We start from the raw sequence: 21,774 nt of genomic DNA, 5'->3' as shown, positions 1-21,774 counted from the left end.
ATAATACTATCTTTCACTCATATGATTTCATTTGTCATTTTCCGGTGTCAAAGTTGAGTTTTATGTTGATTGTGTTATGTAAAATTTCATACATACATACATGTAAAACAAAATCCCCATTTAAGTAGTAGTTATATTTATCTAGATATATTTTTGTGCTTCCTATGCATATGTATGTGTTTTCCCAAGTACATGTACGATATTTTTTTCTTTTCATCTATTACAAAGTAGACCTCCATATAAATATAAGCCCTATATAGCCGTACTTTTCCCCTAATATATTCCTATACAGAATTCTTACCGTAGTAAATGGAAAAACTTTTCCATTTGCCTACCTCACAGGACTTGCTCTAATGGTTTAGTTTTGGCTTAGTTTTGGCTTGGGCCTACCTCACAGGACTTGCTCTAAGGATTTAGATTTAGATTTAGCTTTGGCACCTACCGGTGAAAGGATGCATAAGTTCAGTCCTACACAACTAAGATTCGGTTTTTATGTAATTTTTTGCTTAAATAATGTATTCCTGTTGTACAGAAAAATAATTTCTCACTTAAGACAGAAAGTAAAACAGAAACAAATACAGTTGTCCACTTCACTTGTGACCCATCTGCCCGAAGTGTTTCACTCACCGGCAACTCCTCCAAATTTTGAAACCTATTTTGAGGCATACTGAATTTTTTTGAAGCATACTAAATAATACCAAAATAGGGTCACTAAATAAAAAACAACATCACCCCTTATCCATCTTTTTTGATAATGGCATAATTACTCTTACATAATTGGTGTTAATGATTATGATTAGATTTGATTAGCTAGGAATTTTAAGGATTGATTAAAAATTAAATTATTAGTGGTGAATTAGTAGATAAATCAAATTTATGAGAGAGAGTCGGGATTTTGAGAGGAAGAAGAAGAAGTGAAAAAAAAAACTTTGGTTTTGAATTTTGAGATTTTAGTGATTAGAAGTGACCAAAATGTGTGATTTAAATCATAGGTGCTTATACGAGGAATAATTTCTTTTTATAAGTTGAATCTGTCAAAAATTGAATTTTTAAAACCCAGATCTACTGTCCAGATGAACGGTTCGGCTGATAACTTTTCAGCCGAACCTCCATTTTTTGAAAACATACCTAGGTTCGGCTGACAAGTTATCAGCCGAACCTAGGTATATTTTCAAAAAATTGAGGTTCGGCTGAAAAGTTATCAGCCGAACCTAGGTATATTTTCAAAAAACTGAGGTTCGGCTGAAAAGTTATCAGCCGAACTTCACTCTGTAACTGACGAATTTTGGTTCGGCTGATTCGAACAAAATCTAGCAAAGTCGCATTCGCCGAACATAGTGTTTCTCTAAATCATACACTAGGTTCGGCTCAAAATTGATACTCCAAGATCAGCCGAATTGATCTTCTGAAAACCTAGTTTCATCTTTGAAATCATATTCTATTGATCAAACAAAATAAAATCAGTCAAAAACAAGATGGGTTTGTTATACATACATTCTAAAATACATCTAAGAGGAATTGAGATTTGGATTTCTCACTTCAACATCGCTAATTTCAATTCGTGTTTGCTTTGCTTGATCAATTTCTTGCTTGAATTAGAGTCCAAGATGTTTGAGTTTAAAGTTTATTTTGATTTTTGATTGTAGGTTTTTGAGGATAAGGACACTCTGGTAATTTAAATTGTTTAAAGATATATATGTAATTGCACTACCTTTAAACACCCCTTATAAATCCACCCAAGATGGTATAATGAATGAGTATGCCTCAAAGAAAATGAGTATGCCTCAAAAAAGGTTTCCAAATTTTCATCCGGAAAAGGGAATGGGCTGCTCCTGCAGCGTTCTTAGGCCCAGCCATTTATTAGAAGCAGGATTTTTGGTCGGGATTCTTGGCATTTTCCCCCATTTACACACTTATTCACACAAACACCAAACAAATACAAAATGTAAAGCTTAACCTTTACACATCATATGGGTCCCTATATTGCAAAGTAAACAAGATTTGGATCAATATCGTTGGGAATTTTACGTTGATGAGTAAATTTTGAGAGAGAATCAGCAATGTCTTTAGCAGTCTCTAAGTAGAGCTTAAAACTTTGAATCACTTCCACATCATTATTAGCTTTGTATTCACCACCATTACTCCCATTATCATTTGGGTCGATCGTTGTCATGTTCTTAGGTTGGTTAAATAGCTTATCCATCAACTGGACGAGTTTTTGATTATCCCACACTACGTCAGCGTTGATTGATTTCCTTCTAAATGTCCATTGCCCTGTTTTCCAGTTAAAGCTGTACAATGGAAGGAAGCGGTCACCATATTTGGAAATAAACTCTAGAGCTGATAATATGAAATTGAATTCTTCCTTTGACATGTAATACGGAAAGCTGATTCTTGCCCATCCTGGTTTTATACCATGGTAACCCTGTCCATGTAAAGTCATCACAATATTGTCAATAGAGTGTCAATTATATATACAGCGAGAAGTATGTGTGCGTCCAGATAATAGATTAATACCTTTTTGATGGTGGCTCGAAAGACAAGAGATAGAATTTCACCTACACCGAGCAAATGGTGAGCGTAGGGTCCAGCACAGGCACACCCACCTCGAGCCTGAATTCCAAAAAGGTCATTCAGAAGCTTCGCAACGAAAGGCCCGTGTAAAGGCTTCCCTGACTCTCTTACTGTGTAAAGTTTTCTGTTTCTTTCATCTACTAGCGAAGAAGACGTAGAATTGGAAGTGTTAGGGAAAACAAGAAAAGAAAGGATGGCTTGTCTTTTGACTTCGGTATTTCCTAGTATCCATATGTTTGGATTCTGGAGGAGTCTCTTGAGAGCTTTTTCTATGTAGAATTCCTCTTTCTTTTCGATTAGATGGTGCCCTACGAATTCTTTCACCCAAAATACCAATGACGCTCGTATTTTTTGGATGATCGGAGGTGTACCAGCGTCTTCTCTTTCTTCGATGTCGTCGTGGTATAAGGTATCCTACAGTTACATGGGTCATAGTATTTAGCTTTTAATATAGAATTATTATCAAAGTTTAAGAGCCAACTTAAACAAGATGAGTTAGTATATTACCTTTGCATTAAAGTCATTGACATAGCAAACAGTGCCTCCTCCACAAGTTGAAGGGGCGGAAGATCTCAGCTCATACAGGGCCTTATTCATCATAAGAATTCCTGGTGTTCCAGGACCACCAAGGAACTTATGGGGGCTTACGAAAATAGCATCATAGCCATCTAGATTGCCTGATCGCATGTCCATCTCCATATAGGGAGCACTGTACGTATCACACAAAAACATTAGAAAACCAATGACACATAATAAACCGATGCTTATAAGTAATAGAATTATACCAACATGAACTTTACCTTGCTGCGAAGTCGAAGCATGCAAAAGCACCATACTTGTGAAGAAGGCGAGAGATGGCACGTGTATCAACAACTATACCCGTGACATTACTACAAGCTGAGAATGAACCTAACATTGGACGATTTTCGGATTTATATTTTTCAAGATGAATTCTTAGACTTTCCATGTGTACTAAACCATCATTATCTAACCCTATTTCTATTACTTGAGCTGTACTTTGACGCCATGAAAGTACGTTGGAATGATGCTCATATGGCCCAATAAATACTAACCACCTTTCTTCATTATTCAGGTATTGAATGATTCTATCCCGCAGAGTTGATGGAACCCAAATTCCCATTACTTCCTGAAGTCTTTTGATTGCGGCAGTTGTTCCTGATCCACAAAAGATCAGGGCATCATCTAGACTTCCACCCATGCATTTCTTTACGTAGTTTGTTGCTTCGTGCACCATTTTAGTTGTCTTGCGCCCTACATAACTGTCACTCGTATGAGTGTTTCCTGTTTATCATTTTTAACGAATACCGGTTAGATATACAAGGGAAGAAGAATTAATGAAGAACATAGAGAAATCAATGAAATTACCGTACTAACCATAAAAAGGAAGAACATTTTTTACGATGTAAGTTTCAATATAATGAAGAGATCTCCCGGAAGCAGTATGGTCAGCGTAAACTAGTCTCCGTTTCCCAAATGGAGTTTCAAATTCAAAGTCATCACCTCCGATAACTTGTGACCTTAACCAGTTTAACTTCTCCTCCTCTTCCTCCTCCTCAATGAACTCATTTTCATCGACTATTTCCTTCTCTTTAGTAATCATCCTAGTCATTATTCGATTATCCAATACCAAACTGAGTTTAATTGGCGCGTGAGAGAATTTATACAAACAGAAACTACCAAAAAATAAATAATTGGATAGAAAACTTAACAGAAAATGACTAGGAAAGATGCAAGGATACAGTAGATCGTATGTACTAATGCTCCGTTAAAAGCAGGATACAGAATCAGAAATCAAAAGCTATATATTGAGAGGAAGATGAAATGCAAAACGAAATTTATAAAATGAAAAGAGAAAATTGATGAAAAGAAGAAGATGAAGTTACTGATTTAGAAATTTGATTTCAACTACATTCATCGTAGATGATGATTGATAGCGGAGAAACTCGTGCTATCAAAGCTGTAATGGTGAAACCTATATTTCAGGTGAAAATGATACATATAATAAATGAGGTGCTCAGAGACCTTTTTATAGGGACAAGATTCGACCTACACAAGACTACAGCCTCTTCATGTCTACAGCTAAGACAAAAATGTACAGGAAGTGTAAAGCAATTAGATTAGCGAATTACTATTTGTTTTGTTCGTTTTCTTGCGTGATTATAATCACTATAATACAATGGTGGTGAGATGCATCATTTTTTCTACTAGCTAGGTATAACCGAGTATTTGTGATTATGATATCTGTGGTGGCTACGTATCCTGGGCGTTCAAGTAAATGATGTTACTATCATTTTTGTTTGGCATGAATAATTCTTCAAGTGGGAAATTTAAGATTCTTTCTATATACATGAAACTCAGTTTTTTGTATGCTTCAAAAAAAAAAAAAAGCTACCATGAGATATTGAGTTTATTTCCTGGTAGTTTCTTTCTCGAGTGAGTCTATTCCAGTTTGCCAGTTGTCTTAGTGTCGTATTCTGTACAGCTGTATTATTCCAGTTTGCCAGTTGCCTTAGTGTTGTATTCTAGAGGTGTAAATTGGGCTGTGCTAGCACGAGCACAGCCCAGTCCAACACACTAAAATTTGAGCTCAGGCCAGCCCAACACGTGATTTAGCCCAGCACGGCCCAGCACGTTAATTTGATGGGCTGTGCTGGGTTAGTCTAATGGGCACAGATGCACAGTAACACAGCACAGCACGCGGCACGGATAAACACATGACCCATCCCAACACAACACGTTAAGAAAGCACGTCATAGCATGCACAAATACATCATATAAGAAGGCATAATACATAACATTTTGTGTAAATTTCACAAAAGAGTCACTATTCTAGCTGGTTTTTAACATTTTATGCTAGCTTATTCTTATATTGGAAAATATATTTCATTTTGATATTTTATGCTAGCTTATTTTTATAGCAATACATGTAATACCTAAAAATTTGGAAAATATATTTCAATATCGCTGTTACAATGTCGATACAGTAACGTATTCTGTACAGCTGTATGATATGATTTTACGACTTATATATCAATCACAGTAAGAACTAAGTGGTGTCACTAGTCAAAATCAGAGTGATATCACTCATCATAGGTTTGTGCGTCACTACTGTGACTTGTATATACTGCATCCAGAATCAAGTGGAAGGAATTGTGCCATTTGTAGATAAGTATATCTACAGAAAGATCATGGTTTGAGTTCTCCAAATGACAGATCTAACTAACAACACTGATTTTTTGTAGTATGGCTCCACCACAAGTGACCATCATCTACTAGACTTTGAATTTAGTCTTACGAATTAATGTGTTGGATCACTTCTGCCATGAGAGTTTATCTTTCACCAATAACCGAAGAGTGAAAGAATGCTACTCTTGAAATGAAGCTTGGTATACGTTTGTGAAAGTACAAATAGTCCCGCATCCCTAGTTTTCGCATAATAACTTGAAATATAATATGGAAGGGCCGCTCTATTCATATTCAATTGGTTTTGAGTTGGATGCCCGCAGATTTTAACATGGTATCAGAGCTAGGTTCCATACGCAGGGTGTAAGCCGAATAGTAGCCGTCGTGACCCGAGCGGGCACATGTACATCCATGACCGAATGACTGGTCACTCGTATGACCTGTATGTGGGGTGGATCGTGACCGATGTCACCTGCACACCCAAGACCCACACGTGCGTAGGTCCACGTGTTAGGCCGAGTAACTGGCCTTACACGTGAGGGAGGGTGTGAAAGGACAAATAATCCCACATCCTTAATTTCCGCATAATGAACTTGAAATATGATATGGAAGGGCCGCTCCACTCATAATCAATTGATTTTGAGTTGGATGCCTGCAGACTTTAACACGTATCTTTAATACGAGATCTTTAATATATTAGTATCTCTTTATTAGGCCTAGCGAAACGAAGGAGGACTCTATATGGTGACTTTGTGGTAACGTGGGACATGACTATTTTTTTTTCCAATTTGACAATAAAGATTGAATTTAGTATGGAAAATTTTAAATTGCCCCTCCGTTTGATTCCAATTAATATAACATAACTCCTTATTATCCTATTTTCAGTTTAGGAAAAGTGATATTTTCATCCCGTGTGTCAGGAAAAATGATACTTTCATCCCGTGTTTGGAAAAATAATACTTTCACGTCGTGACAGGAAAAACGATACTTTCCCTGATTTTTTTATTTTTAGGTTGTTGAGTTTAAAGAACTTTTCAAAGAAGCTGAGATCAGTTATGATTCTGGTATTTTTTCAGTCTTTATCTGCATTGAAGAATTATCTAATAGTCAATCTATTTAGATCAATAACTTGTCTACTCGGTTGATTTGAATTACTCGTCCCTTACGATTTCTGCTCTTTCTCAAAACAACAAAACTGAAATATAAGGAGTGCATGAAACATGAGAAATTCAAAAAAAGACGTCAAATGAACTTCCAGTCTTCCAGAGCATGGGAAGGAAGCATGGAGATCAACCAGGAAATTAATGGTATAGTCAAACTATTTAGGGTTTGGTGTACCCACCCAATTTTTGGTTCTGCTGTATGTAAAAACTAGTCATTGCACAAGCCATTTCTTAGAAAGTAAATGTGATGGTAATGCAAAAATTCCTCAAGGGTTGTGAAATTGCATACCAAAATGTTAACTAATATTTCAATCACATGTTCTTAACCAACAACTTGAGACATTAACCCAATATTCAGCCTCCTTAACCACATCGACTGGAGTACCATATGAAGTAAATAAAATCTCTGAGCAGCCCTATTGAGTACAAAATGTCGCTTCACCTGCGTTACTCTAATTTGCATTTTCAGATACTCTGCCTTCGAAATGTTTTTCAAGATAACCTTAATGTTGGGTGTATTTGGAACTGGATTTTGGATTAAAAACTGGCTCCAATTAATTACATCGCTAAACGGGAGTACATGATTATCATAAATTTATCACCGGAGACAACACCCCCGACTTTTTTTTTTTTTGATAATTAGTTCTCATAGACTTGGACCTCAACATCTTTATCTCTCCAATATCTGAATAATACACTTCTGGCGTATCCATGAGCTCTGCCAGCAAAGAAAGCACGGATGGGGCAATTCGTAGTACCGAGTTGTGGATGACCAAGTTCTCTATGTTCAGGTATGCGAAGAACTTCACACTTTACTTCAGGTAGTGATGCATCATGCATCTCTTATGGGATGTGTAGGAGTAAAATACGACACGCCTACCAGATATACGAAATAATGACCACCAAAACTGAGCGAAGGCGACCACATATAACATATCCGGAATGACGCATCAGGTGACGTCAGCTTAATCACGAGTAAAGTGTGAAGTTTTATGCGGTATAAAGAGTACGTGCGAGAAGAGTCAATGTAAGTGTGTGTTAATGACGCACGCCAGATCCGAAAATAAGGGCTTTATTAGCTGTCATCCACTATGTAAACTCCTATATAAGGAGCTGAGCGATCTTGTATGGAGGGAGATCTTTTTGAGAACTTAGATAAGAATGTTTAGGAAAGAGAAAGATTATTTGGAGAGAAAGTTAGGGTTTCTTCATCTCTTTGTATCCAATTTAAAGATTTTAATGAATGTTCTTGTGATTCTTATGGAGATTACTTATATTTTTCTATACATTTTATCTAGGGCGTGGTTGTGAGATTTCTCACAACTACATTTTGGCGCTAGAAATCAGCTAGGAATGATATATCCTGTTGGTGAATTTGTGTAAAAACAAGTTTGTTTTTTCTTCATAGTTTATCACCTTTTCATTAGAAGTATTTGAAAGTTTTAGAAGTTTAGATCTAAAAAAGCTCCACCAAGAGTTTCAATCTCAGAAAAATAATCTTCACCGGTCCAGTTTTCAGTTCTTTAAAGAGTAATTTTTATCTTCGAAAGGCGAAAGAATTGTTATAGACTAACAAGATGGTGAGGCAAACAACTGCAGCGGAAAAAGCAATAACAATCAAGAGGAGTAGAAGGATCGTTGGAAGAAGAAGAAGCGAAATCGCTGAATCCTCAAGGATGGGAGAAAGAAACAATAGAGGAAATCAAGTCCAAACTCAGATCCAACAAGAACCAATGGAGAACATATACCATAAACTACAATAGAGTGAGTGTTCATACCGTAAATACAGATTCAACAGAAGAGATAGGAAGACGAAAGAACTGTAGCTCAAGATTAATAGAAGGGAATGAAGAAAACATGACAATTGAGGAACCAAGAAAGGTTGGATGCAGAAAGAATGAGAGAAGATGAAGAACGTGCGAATTTGGTGCGTCAGTATCATGAGTTGAGAGAAGAGAATATAAGATTACAAGAGCGGAGATCAAGAAGCACCACACTTGCAAGCTCAAGGTCAAGGACAAGCAGGAGCTCGTCAAGACGTAGCCAATCCAGGATAAGAGATGCCAGACAGGAACAACCTCCAGACAACATTGCTGAAAATTGTCAGATAGATGACAACTTACAGGATCAACGCGATGAAGACCGCATAGAGAAACACCAGGTGATGACCGATACGTACAGCAGCGCGAACATTATCTCATTCAAGAAGGTCAAAGAGGCAATGGAGGCGAACGTCACCACACACATCATGATTATGATAGTGAAGAAAATGAAGAACAAGGAAGGATTATATTTCAAGGTAGAGAAATGTTGAGAAATCAATATGACGAAGAGGAAGCAGAAAGACATAATGACGCACAGATGTATGCAACAGACGAAAGAGAAAGGCGCAAAAGAAGGAGAGAGGAGGCTGAAGAAAGAGAGATACAAGAGGTTGTGCGTCAAAACAGGCATGATAACAGAGTAAGACATGCAAGGTTAAAAAGACCAATGCAGCAAGATGCAGACCAAATCATGAGCGGAGAAATGCTCAGAGAATTAGCAAAGATGAGAAAAATGATGACGGCGCCAAGAGATGGTGGCAGGCGACAACTAGATAAAGTAAAAATTATGTACGATAAAAGACAAGGATAATTTGAAACGTTTTGATATCATAGTTAATTAACAGCAGCTTTAAGTTTCGAAACCACTAACTTAATCATATGAGTGTACGAGGGACCAAATAAGTAAAAAAAACACATGATTGATTTCATAGACTCATTCCATAGACCAAGATGGACTAGTCTCAGTTCCAAAAATTTAAATGAACGGCGAGTGTTTTAAACAACATGAGTATACTACTCTTTTGACAATCAAAACATTAAAAAAAAAGATGTACATGAACAAAAATCTAGAAAGGGTAATATATACTAGAGGACATGTTTATACAGTCACATTTTCCAAAAGAAAGGTTCCATGTCGAATTTCATACACACCCAACCAGTAATGTTACATTTTGGACAGCAAAATGTAAGTCAGTACCGATATGCAAATACCCCAGACAGATCCCGTGATACACATATCATAAACAATAGAAGAAAAAAAATTCTAACACTTCAAGCTTCCAAAGCTTGCCGCTCGATCTATCTTACTACTTCCAGTTCGGCAGTTCCTTCCGTAATCTGTAATCTGTGGGGGGGAAAAACAAAACAAAGGGGTGAGTGAATTCCCAGTAGAGGGTACAAAAACGAAAAACATAGTACCAACACGAAACATAAAGGCCTCAACAATGAGAAGTTCAAAGTAAAAATGTAATTCTTAAGAAAATGTAAATCATAGAAATATTCAGAGCTATAAATAAAGATACTCTACTATTCTCATGGTCGTAGCCAACGTCAGGGTAGTCTGATACAAGCCACCGTTATCAAACAAACGGTCTTCCGGGTTGCCATCCGTAGATGGTGTGCGAATTAAGGCCCGACGGTCCTATAGTAGAGTCCACTAGTTTCCAAATCAAATCAGCATTGGTCAAGGAAACATCCACAAAATCAAGTAATGGTAAATCCATAACTAAAATTACACAACAGTAAGCATTGGAAGCATCCTCAAAACCATTCCAGGAAACCATTTTCGCAAGTGTAATATTGGGTTCGAGACAATCGAGAAGTGTGTGAATCCATACTCAATTCAGAAACAGTCAAGTGCCGCAAATGATGAGAAATCAAGATTGCCACGGTATATACACAAAGAGTAGTATTGAAAGTATAACAAAAATTTAAAAGAATAAGGACATCGTAGCATAGTAGAAACTAAAATATGAGATGATTGTTCTTATAAATTCAGTGGAGGTGTCTTTAATCCAAAATTTGTACCAGCTTCTTTGACGACGAAATTCAGCAAATTATAGCTCTTAAGAAAGAAAAAGAATCCGTTCATCACATAAAATTTATGAGTAAAAATAATAAGGTGGGTTGCTGATTTAAAACTTCACATAAAAACCAGAACTTGAATACATTTTCATAAAATTTCAGATTTGACAAACCTTACTCAGAAATTCGTACAAAAATCGTTGGACGATGAAATTCGGCAAATTTAGATTCGTTTCAAAGCTGACAACTTCCTCTTTGACATAAAAATAATAAGCAGAAGAAACGAGGTACGTATCTGCATGTTCTCGACAAATAGGATATGAATACCCTTTTCAGGAAAATTACAGTTTCGATAGTGTTCAATCAAAATTTCGTAGAAATTTCATTAGGAAATAGAATTCGGTGAATCTTGTTTTGTAGGAAAGCTAAGAAACCCCTCTTTAATACAAAAATAATAAGAGAAATAATATAGGTCTATAACTGGGTCGAAGACTCTCTACAAAACTGTACAGCAACACAGGTTTAGAAATGTTCAGCTTCGATAGTCTCAAATAGAAAATTCGTAGAATATTCATTATGTGCTTTAGAAAGCTTAGGAAACCATCTTTAACATAAAAATCATAACTTAAATAACTCAAATCATTCCTAGTCTTGATAAAACGTTTCTAAACCTTCAAAATTATACACAATCCAGTTTGCAAATATTTAACAAAGAGCAAACCATGGCGTTTCAATCAATGCTTCTTATTGTAGAAAATCAGCAAAGTGCATGCTAAATTGAATGAAAATTCAAGAAAGAAGATGGCTACCTTCAGGATTCACAAGCATCTAATACCCATTTAAAAAATTTCACAAATCGTAAGTAACGATTCAAATCTTCCATCAAAGTCAGTTGATTACCACAAAGAAAACAGTAAATCAAAGGAAAGAAACCCCCTACCTGCATGATAGTGTTAACTTGAAATGCAATCCCATTAGCGGTTGTGTAGAAGAGTTAAAGACGAGAGCTTAGTGATGGTTAGAGAGGAACAGTGGTGGTTTCATTTCTAATTTTGAAAAGAAAATGTCGGAAACAACAAGAGGAAAGATGAGTTTTGTTTCTGTGAATTTAGTTTACAATGAAAAGAACCAAAATACCCCTTTGCTGCACATGTTTGTCAAGTGGCAAGCATTCTCAAATCCAATAGCATCTACTAAATTTCCACCTTAGTACTACTGAGGGATAACCTCTTTATTTTAAAACACACGTACTAGTTTCAGGGCACTACTCACCAAGACTATAAGCATCTGATACTAGTATTATACACCCCCCATTGCACAATGCTAGCGCTGCCCACCTAAATGGGTTATACTTAGGCTCAACGCGGCCCAAAGGAAAAATATTCGTGTTGTTACAGCCCAGGAGGTAGCAAAGTTGTTTTGGAGCAGATAAAAATGCCTCATCTAAACACCGCGATAGAAAAAATATGGGAAGCTATAATCTTAATGGAATACATTCCTGAGCCACCAAATGTGGGAAATGAACCACCGCCAGGAAGGAGAAATAGAGAATTCTGTGCCTATCACCGTTTCCATGACAACTGTAGAAATGTGAAGAGAATCATACTAAGAATGATTGATCAGGGAAAACTCAGCCATTTCCTAGTACAGCAACCACAGAATCTACCACCACCACCACCAGAAGGGCATGCACAAGGTATGGAGACAGAAGGAATACATATTTGATAGAGGTGGGAGCGAAGGCAAAGAATTTATATTGTAATTCGATAATACACTCATTTAAAAGCATAAAAGATTTTCACGATAATGTCCTAAGTAGATTTTTTGCAAGAGATAGTGATGGAAGAAAGATACTCTACCTTGCGAAGATATCGTCGTTGAAGGACTGGCAGAAGCAACCTATTTCATTTAGCGCAGAAGAAGTACCTGGAGGAGGAGAACCACACGAGAGCCCATTAGTGGTAAATTTAGGAATCAATCTAAAAGCAAAAGCTGATGAAGACGAAGACGAAGAGGATCACGCGAACACATGGTCTATAAATAGAATACTGATAGATACTGGCAGTTCAGTTGATATTCTGTTTTATCACACATACAAGACTGTGGGAGTCAAAGATGAGGAACTTATTCCCTCAACTTACAAAATTTATGGTTTTGATGGAACAACCAACAAACCAAAGTGATGAGTGCCAAATATTGTATATATTTATCCCTTTCTGTTGGCATTTTAACTCATCTTTTGTGCATTAATTCTACATTTTATCCCATATTCTGTATTTTCATTGTTTTCAAGAATAAATATTTTTATTAATTAATTTTGCATTTTTAGGTAATAAATAAAGTTCGGATGAGTCACGGAGCGAAAAGAGCAGAAAAGTAGTGAAAAGCCGGGAGAAATTACGCAAGGAAGCCGCGAAGAATGGTGCGCACAACCTCATTTTCTACACACAAAAGCGCCTCCGTTCTCAGCCATCAGATCAGTTCTCAGAAGCATCCGACGGTCGCTCCTTCATAGAGCATCAAAATCTGAAGTCTCTGCCGAGCACCACAGCGCTGAAATTCCAAGCCTTCAGATTAGATGGTAGTTGAATCCAACGGTCGCTCCATTGCTGTTCATCAAAGTTTGATATCTCCGCCTAACACTACAACACCTAACTCCATCTGGCATCGTTGATTTTGTTGTATCATATAATCCAACGGTCGCTCATCGCTTGCCTCCGCATCACCGTCCGATCTACCAACCATCTTCAAATCTCGCAGCTCAGAGTCACAGAACATCAAAACTAGATACAACCGCCTCACACCCTAGTGACCGAGCACCATCCACCTAACCAAACAACCCCTTCTCCCAACCAGTCGACCTTCTCCTCCACCCACCCCTCTGCAGAACCATCTCCCTGCAACCATGTCCTGCCACCACCTTCTCCACCTCTGTCACCACCTGCTCCGCCACCCACCTCTGTCACCACGTCAAACAATGATAACCCATCATTGTTCCCATCCCCCTAGTCCATCTAATTCACTTATTTCACACATTTTCAACCGAAACCCTAAAGTGTGAAATAGGTAAATTGGGTTGAGCTAGAGTGAAATTGAAGGCATGGAGAGGTAGAGAAGGACAAGTAGAGTAATGGGTTGCGTTCAATTTGATGTTGCTACATCAAATTAGGTAAGAATTCACCAACCCTAGCTCTGTCAGTTTGGGAATTTTTTTTGTAGAACCCTAATGTGTTGTGGGTATATATAAGACTGTGGGTATGTTGTAATAGTTATGTTTGGACTAGCCAACATCCAGGACTTTCATGTCCTGTTAAATGTTCAATTTCAGCTCAATTTAAGTTCATGATCACTATGTTCTGTTAATATCAATGTGTTAAGTTGCAATATCCTGTTAATGTTTCTGTTGAATGTGCAATGTCATGTTAATTCACTGTTAATTTGTCATGTTAATGTTTGTTACTTTGTTCTGTTAATGTTTTTATTTTCATCTCCTGTTAACATGTGTCCTGTTTAGATGTTATTCATTGTTAGTTCAGTTAGTTGTGTTCATGTTTGTTGTTGCTCCTGTCACTGTCAGTTACATGATGGAATGCTAGGCTAGATACATTTGAAGCATTGATGTGATTGTGTAATGGAAGAAATCAGTGCTCATAGCAAGCTGATTTTCTTGCCATTCTTGTGTATGCTTAGGTTGCACTTTGATTGAGCATTGGGAGAAACTAGTGCTCATAGCAAGCTAGTTTTCTTCCCATTCTATTTGTTTGCCTGTTTTCTGCCTAGCCTTGCTTCATTTCAGTTTCACTATCATCCCTGCCCTTGGCTTAGGCCTTGGTTCATCTTGTTTTGTTCTTTGCTTTTGTGCATTGTTTTGTTTTCTGCTGTTTAGTTCTTCCATTGCTTTTGCCTTGTTATTTCTTCCCTGCCCTGCAACTCTGTAGCTTTTCTGTTTTGCTGCTATTTGTTGTCACTTCCCTTGCAGTTGTCTGCAGCTGCTGCTGCAACTCTGTTGCTGCTGCACTGCTGTGCATTTTCTACTGCTGCTGCACTGCTTTCTCATCTTGTACATTCTATTGCACTGCTGCATTGCTACTTCTTTTTCTTGGCCTTGCTGTGCAGCTATTTCTCCTGCACCTGCTACCCTTGCTGTGTAGCTGCAGTACTGCTGCTATTGCTGCCAAGGTTGCTGCTGCTATTGCTTGCCAAGGTGCTGCTGCTGTTGTTGCTGCCAAGGTTGCTGCCAGGCTGCTGCTGCTGCTACTTCTTCTCCTGCCAAGCCAAGTTCAGTTGTCTAACCCAAAGGCCTAGCTCAATAGCCAAGCCCAATACATTTCATCCCAAAGGCCCAGAACCTTGACTGAATCCAAAGCCCAGTTCACAACAAAAGACACTGAGCCCAATTCACAAGTGAACTGTTGAGCCCAAGTTCAGGCCAAAGCCCATTTACACTTCAAAGATAACTGAGCCCAAGCTCAGTTCTTTTTATTGTTAAACAAACCCACTAAGCCCAATTCATTCAAAGGGCATTCAAACCCATTAGTACTCAAAGCCCAATTTAAGCCAAAAGGCTTCAAAGCCCAACAGCAATTTAGGAACCCAATTAGCTATAAACACTTCAAAACACACCCGATCTCTGTGGATCGACCCGTACTTGCACGAGCTACAACCGACGACCGTGCACTTGCGGTATTACTGTAGGCCCGCGTTTTATTACGCTTAATTTTACATATCCCAAAGCCTACCACAAAGGGAGAGACAACGATGTGAATTCCTTTGAAGAGCATATCAACAAAAATAGTATTTTGCGTCGTTGATGTAGAATCACCCTATAATGCTCTGATAGGAAGAACCTGGTTACATGGTATTCTAGGAGTGACCTCAACTTTCCACTAGTGCATCAAGTTACCTCTACCTCGGGGTGTTGGAATAATAAGAGGAGATCCGAATGAAGGTAAAACCTTCCAGGAGATTGATGTTGACAAGTGTGAAGAACGCGCAAGCAAGCGAAGAAATTGGAAAAATCAGATACAATAAAGTCAGCGAGGTGAAACATTAATGGTTTATGCTGTACACAAGGAGAGTCGAGTACAAAGAGCTTCTGTAAAAGCGACAACAACCGCACAAGAGAATAAATACAAAAAGTGCTTTAGAGAGAATGAATTCCAGGAAGGAGAATTGGTGTTGAAGCAGAAACCGCACTAACAGAAAACATATGGGATGGGTCATATCGGGTCAAGAAGGTCGTTGGGAATAGAATGTGTGAGTTGGAAGATGAAAAAGAAGAACAACCACCTAATGAACTTTGGGACCAAGTGTATCTGAGGAAATATGCTCCATGCGACAGTCATAGAACATCATAAGAAACAGAGCGTATGTGAGCACAGATGTTGAAAAACATACGCGAACTCAATGAAGCATAGAAGGCGAAAGAATTAAACAAGTTATCTTAGATAGAAAGTTATTTAAGTGGTAGTCATTCTATAAGAGAATAAATAAAACTAGAAGACATCAGAATTGTACTAATCAAAAGTATGAATGCCAATGAGAAAGTTCTTTTTCTTTATGAAAATCAATTATTTCATATCAGAAAAAGGCAAAAACAAGACCTTACAATAAGACCTTAATAGAAGGCAACATAAATAAAGACTCCAACTAGGGAGGCTAGGCATCCAATTGTGGCGTGTGCCCTAGTTTGCATACATCAAGAGGCAATAATAAGACCTAACTCACCTCATGATTGGGGGGAACCTGGTTAGCATGGCTTGGGGGAAAGCTACATCGACCTTGAAACCCGAGTTATGGAGATTTGGGGTGAAATAAAAGACCATCCAGGAGAGGCGCCTAAATCGAAAGATTAAGATTACAAGGTCTCTCCTAAGGAGTGCAGAAACTCGATCAAGGCGCCGAGGTACACAGTTGAGTCAAGAGTGCCTGGGGCGTCTGGAGAGTACCTGGCCGCTCTTGACAAGTCTTGACTATGATGCACTCGGTCCGAAGAAACCCCTAAGAGGTCTTGTAACCATAATTCATATCGCCGGAGGGATAAGAGGCCGCGAAAACAACTGATTGTTGCAACACTGGATGGGAAGAGCCTACCCCAACCGGTAGGGGTAAGCTTCCTTGAAGGGGCAGTCAGGGGGAACATAAGGACGGCACCCTCCATTAGGGAGCTGAATTGTGTCAAAAGACGCAAAAATCATGAGGCTTTTTACTCACAGGAGTATTAAGACTTGTCGTATTTGTGCGACAATAAAAACTGCAGAGGCAATAATACAAGAAGATGATAAGGCGAGATCAATGGGTCATTTCATGAAAATGTGAGGACCGCCTGTGATCTCGTCGCATAGAAGCAAATTCATATACCAGTCAAAGTAAAACCTTTAATTAGGAAGGCTAAATAAGACCTTGTGAGAAAAATAGAATAAAAGCTAATATTGTTTTGCAGGAAATATTGGGACATCAAATAGCTTGCGAATATAATCGCGCCATGAAAAGACACAAGGAGAACTAAATAGGTGCATAGAAGCAAAACAATAAAACAAAACATAACTGAGGAAGAAAACAAAGACGTATTCGTAAGGTAAGATAAGGTAAGGAAATCAATTTGGACATCATATTATCCTGATTTAATTATATAATCGGCGTAAATACATAACAGATCACCGCATAAGGAAATACCCCACAAGTTAGATACACGCATACATAATAATCTTACATCTATCAATTCCATTTATATATGATTAATTCATAGATAATACTACATAATATTTGAATAACTCAATCATCTAGTGACGACTAACAGAGGCATGTATGGGAATACAAGCATATAGAAGAGTGTTAGTCGCCCCATGTGATAGACTTATGCACAGGTTATTTATGAGCTTTTTTATACATGTTATTACCACCAAATTAACTCCAACTGTTGGAAAGAACAGTTTTTTCCCCTTTTATAGATGCAGGTATATAACATGGAGAATTTACATTCAAGAAACCTCATATATTTAAAGAATTTACATTGAAGAAGAAATTTCAAAGACTTGGAAGTATATGATATACAAAAAGTTGAAAAGGAATTTACAAGCGAGAAAGATAAATAATTTCCGCCCATATCATCTTCATTAACATCCTCAGCTTCAGAATCACCAACTTCTGCTTCAATATCTTCATATTTTTCATATTCGCTATCAGAGATATCAGAGTCTTCTTCATTAGGAGAAACTTCAGAAAGAGTATAGTTTGATAGAGGAATGACATTATCAGCACAAATTTTCTTAATTGCCGCATCACGAATAGGAATAGCATCTTTGCTATTATTGGAAACAGTGACAGTCAGCTTTTTCTTGAGTCTGCGGCATTTAGAGTCGTGAGCGGATAAGTTCGCCTTTAGACTTTCAATTTTCTCAAGATACTTCCTCTCATCCTCTGCGAAAGAAAATCAGAAACTTAACGCCACATAAAGATGATTTTCAAGAAATAACAAGTAGAAAAGAATCATAAAGAACCTTCTTTTTTAGAAATAATATCCCTAACCAATGTGGCATGATCAGATTCAAGGATAACATTCACATCTAAATCATTTCTAGCATTATCTAAGACCCTAGCAGCCCAATCAAATTCAGCATCACTTTCTATAAGAAAACGAGAACGAATCAAGTTCCCATGCTTAATAAGTGCGTTCTTTTCGCTCAAAGCTAGATCTCGTTCAATTTGAACTTGGAGGATAGTTTCTTGAAAGTCCTTTAAAGATTTAGCACCTTTGAGAGCAACCTGATCCTTCTTAGTGATAAGAGAGTTAATTCTTGCCTCTAAACCCTTAATCCTTTCTTTCGATTCACAAAATTGGCGCTAAAGCTATTTACAGTAGATAATTCACTTATATGATCACGATTGAGAAGTTGATATTTTGTCTTGAGTTCCTCCAAATAAAAGGTTCTTAATTTGTCATCAAAAATATTATTTAGGTAAGCATTAAGATACTCAAGAAGAGAAGCATCATCGACATGATGATGAAGGGAGTGAAATAGAGAAGCTACTTTGTCAGATAGATTGTAAATCTCTGCAAGAATATACAATTAAAAGGGAGTGAAAAAAAAGGAGCAAACAAGAAGGCGGAAGAGATACAATGTTAACGCACCAGCTAATTGATTATTCCTCTTACAAAGACCAGAAATATCATCCTCATAAGTGGAAGCTTGGGTCTTGAGTTTATTATTCTCCGCCCTAAGCTTCCGAAGTCTTCTTTGATAGTATGAAGAAACAACATAAGACATGCGGGCCATCTGCAAAGACAAGAGGAGAATATTAAGCATCATTAAAGACATCAAAGCATCATCAGAGAGAGAGCGAAAGTATAGAGATTACCAAAGAGCCAAATGAAAATTGAAAACTTGTACTTAACGATGAGGAAACTCCTTGAAGGGATTCATGATCTAGAGAAGCGGCATCACATATCTTCGAAACCGTTCCACAAGTATGAGTCAGTTCCTCATCACCAACTGCTGACATGGAATCAGAGAAGATACTAGATAGTTTCCCCATGGAAGATGTGATTGAGGGATCTTCAGTGAGAATAATATCATCATCACTTGAGTGTGAACTTGAAGAAGAGGGGTAAAATGTCTTCCGCTTCTTAGACAGGCTCTTGGAAGAAGATTTAGAAGCGGTTTTGTTATATCTGAGTTTACCCTTACCCTTTCCTTTAGCGCCCACATCTTCCACCTACGCGAATAATGAAAGATAAGAAACACAGGCAAGAATATTGTTAAAATTAAACAAAGAGTATTTCTTACTTCATTATCGTGCGAAGGTGACATATGAGGCAAATTTTTAGTCTTTTTTGCCTGTTGGGCAATCTGAAACCAAAGAAACTTATAAGAGAAATTAAGGACAAAATAATTAAAAGAAAAGAAAAAGGAAGAGATGAAAGTAGCATACCACTTTAGCTTCTTCATAACATCTGAATACCCAAGGATCTTAAGCAGGTAATCCCACAGGAAGGGGAAGGGTTGAGGCATCTCCACTTCTGCCAGTTATGTAGGGGCCCACTAAAATGATGGGGAAATCCAACCATTGAGTATCGTTTGACCTACGAGCAGTGTTATTCGTAGAGTCATGGAAGTCAACATCTCGCATGATTTTTTCATTCTCCGAGAGACCATCCTTTCTTGACAAGCGAATACCCCACTTAGATGACCCATTCTTCATGATAACAACCTCATAGTTCTTGAAAAAATCCTCAAGGTATAATATGCAGGATTGATTTACTTATGGGCATGTTCTGGCTTTCGTACTTCTACTGGATAAAGAGATTCTAATCCAGCCGCGCGACGAGCATATTCCATGGTTATTCTAATGCAGTCACCGCTTAGTTGAAATATACCCAGCGAGAACCTCGCATCCGATAGAATTTCGTAAAACAAGGGAATTTGAGGATTATAAAGAGGAATATGAAGACCAACGAGAAGTTGTCCTACTGAAATGATGATCTTCTGGTTCTTCCATTCTTCGAGAGAAAACCATTTAGGTCCGAGCGTAGATGAAGGTTTTGATCCAAGAAGGATAGATAGTGAGAAGCCTCTTTCACCAAATTCTTTTTCATTCTTTAAAATTCTCTTTCGTTCTTCCAACCAGCTTGAGGCATTTTTAGTATGGGAATGAGAAATGATGGAAAAATAATTAAAGATGATGATCAGGATGATCAACTTACGAGAAGTGAGAAATAAAGTGCGAAAATGAAGAAAGAAAAGAGAAAAAAGGGATGAGAATGATGAAACAGGAAAAAATGATAATCAGCTTGAAGATTTAATCAACCAAGAAGAGCAGCAGCAGAAAAAAAATCGAAGGAAAAAAGGAGAGGGTAAAAAAAGGAAAGAAGAAGACGATCGAGAGTAAATAAAAAATTTACTACTGATTCCCAAGATATTTACTCCATTAATGTGATGATTGGAAATGAACGGATAGGAAGAGGCGGTTACAAAAGACGTGTCAGATAATGAATGGTTGAGAAGACACGTGTAAGTTTTCATGCCTAAATCAGGGGAATATGTCGGTAGAAAATAATACGAAAAGGTGAATGGGTGCGAAAGAATAAATCAGAGTTTCTCATATCGCTCTTTCTCTAAAAAGAATAGTATGAGAAGAGGCAAAATGTAGGAGTAGAATACCGCACGCCTATCAGATATGCGAAGTAATGACCATCAAGACTGAGCGAAGGCGACCGCATATAACATATCTGGAATGACGCATCAGATGACGTCAGCTTAATCACGAGTAAAGTGTGAAGCGCTATGCAGTATTAAGAGTACGTGCAAGAAGAGTCAATGTAAGCGTATGTTAATGACGCACGCCAGATCTGAAAATAAGGGCTTTATTAACTGTCATCCACTATGTAAACTCCTATATAAGGAGTTGAGCGATCTTGTATGGAGGGAGATCTTTTTGAGAGCTTAGATAAAAAAATTTAGGAGAAAGAAAGATTATTTGGAGAGCAAGTTAGGGTTTCTTCATCTCTTTGTATCCAATTTAAAGATTTTAATGAATGTTCTTGTGATTTTTATGGAGATTACTTAGATTATTCTATATATTTTAGCTAGGATGGGGTTGTAAGATTCTCACTAACTACAGGATGGAAACCTTCTGAGGTGTTGAACGGCTCAACTGAACCCTGATTGATTTCTTGAACGGCTCACGGAAAAAAGCGCTAGAAGCTTTTGTCCCTGCACTAGAGCATATTGTTAATCACGCAAACCAATCGGTCACCTGGAACGACAAAAGTTACATAAAATAAAAAAAAATAGAAAGACAGACTCTCTCGGTCATGACATGATACCATAAAATGGTCAGCTCGGCTGCTTCTATTCCAAAATGGATACTTGTTTGAGACAACCTTTATATAGTACCCACAAACAGTTAAATCCATGTTCATGGTATTGATGGATTTGGTGCGAAAATGAGCCGATTATATGGCATTTGATTTCTTAACTGCTAAG

The 21,774-nt window shown here is 37.6% G+C and overlaps 1 protein-coding gene and 1 long non-coding RNA gene across 2 annotated transcripts; both read right to left on the bottom strand.

Annotated features, from left to right (window-relative positions):
• Positions 1-1,727: 1,727 nt before the first annotated feature.
• LOC113308557 (probable cysteine desulfurase) lies at positions 1,728-4,572 on the bottom strand. Its single transcript, XM_026557023.1, has 5 exons — positions 3,970-4,572; positions 3,375-3,876; positions 3,082-3,283; positions 2,518-2,988; positions 1,728-2,425 (listed from the first exon to the last, which is right to left on the bottom strand). The coding sequence occupies exons 1-5, from the start codon at positions 4,202-4,204 to the stop codon at positions 1,979-1,981; spliced, it is 1,857 nt and encodes a 618-aa protein (XP_026412808.1). The 5' UTR covers positions 4,205-4,572; the 3' UTR covers positions 1,728-1,978.
• A 5,260-nt stretch (positions 4,573-9,832) lies between these two features.
• LOC113314428 lies at positions 9,833-11,880 on the bottom strand. The gene is made up of 2 exons (XR_003342402.1): positions 11,730-11,880; positions 9,833-10,109 (listed from the first exon to the last, which is right to left on the bottom strand). It is a non-coding gene; the product is annotated as an uncharacterized LOC113314428 (long non-coding RNA).
• Between the last annotated feature and the right edge of the window lie 9,894 nt (positions 11,881-21,774).

The sequence above is a fragment of the Papaver somniferum genome, chromosome 9 (genome assembly GCF_003573695.1).
Source record: "Papaver somniferum cultivar HN1 chromosome 9, ASM357369v1, whole genome shotgun sequence".
Classification (NCBI taxonomy): Eukaryota; Viridiplantae; Streptophyta; class Magnoliopsida; order Ranunculales; family Papaveraceae; genus Papaver; species Papaver somniferum.
This window is presented reverse-complemented; position numbering and strand designations above follow the sequence as displayed.

Coding starts and splice junctions, on each gene's coding strand:
- LOC113308557 (XM_026557023.1), bottom strand. CDS start 4,204: ATGACTAGGATGATTACTAAAGAGAAGGAAATAGTCGATGAAAATGAG. Junction 3,877..3,969: donor AAATGTTCTTCCTTTTTATG/GTTAGTACGGTA, acceptor AATGATAAACAG/GAAACACTCATACGAGTGAC. Junction 3,284..3,374: donor TGCTTCGACTTCGCAGCAAG/GTAAAGTTCATG, acceptor TGATACGTACAG/TGCTCCCTATATGGAGATGG.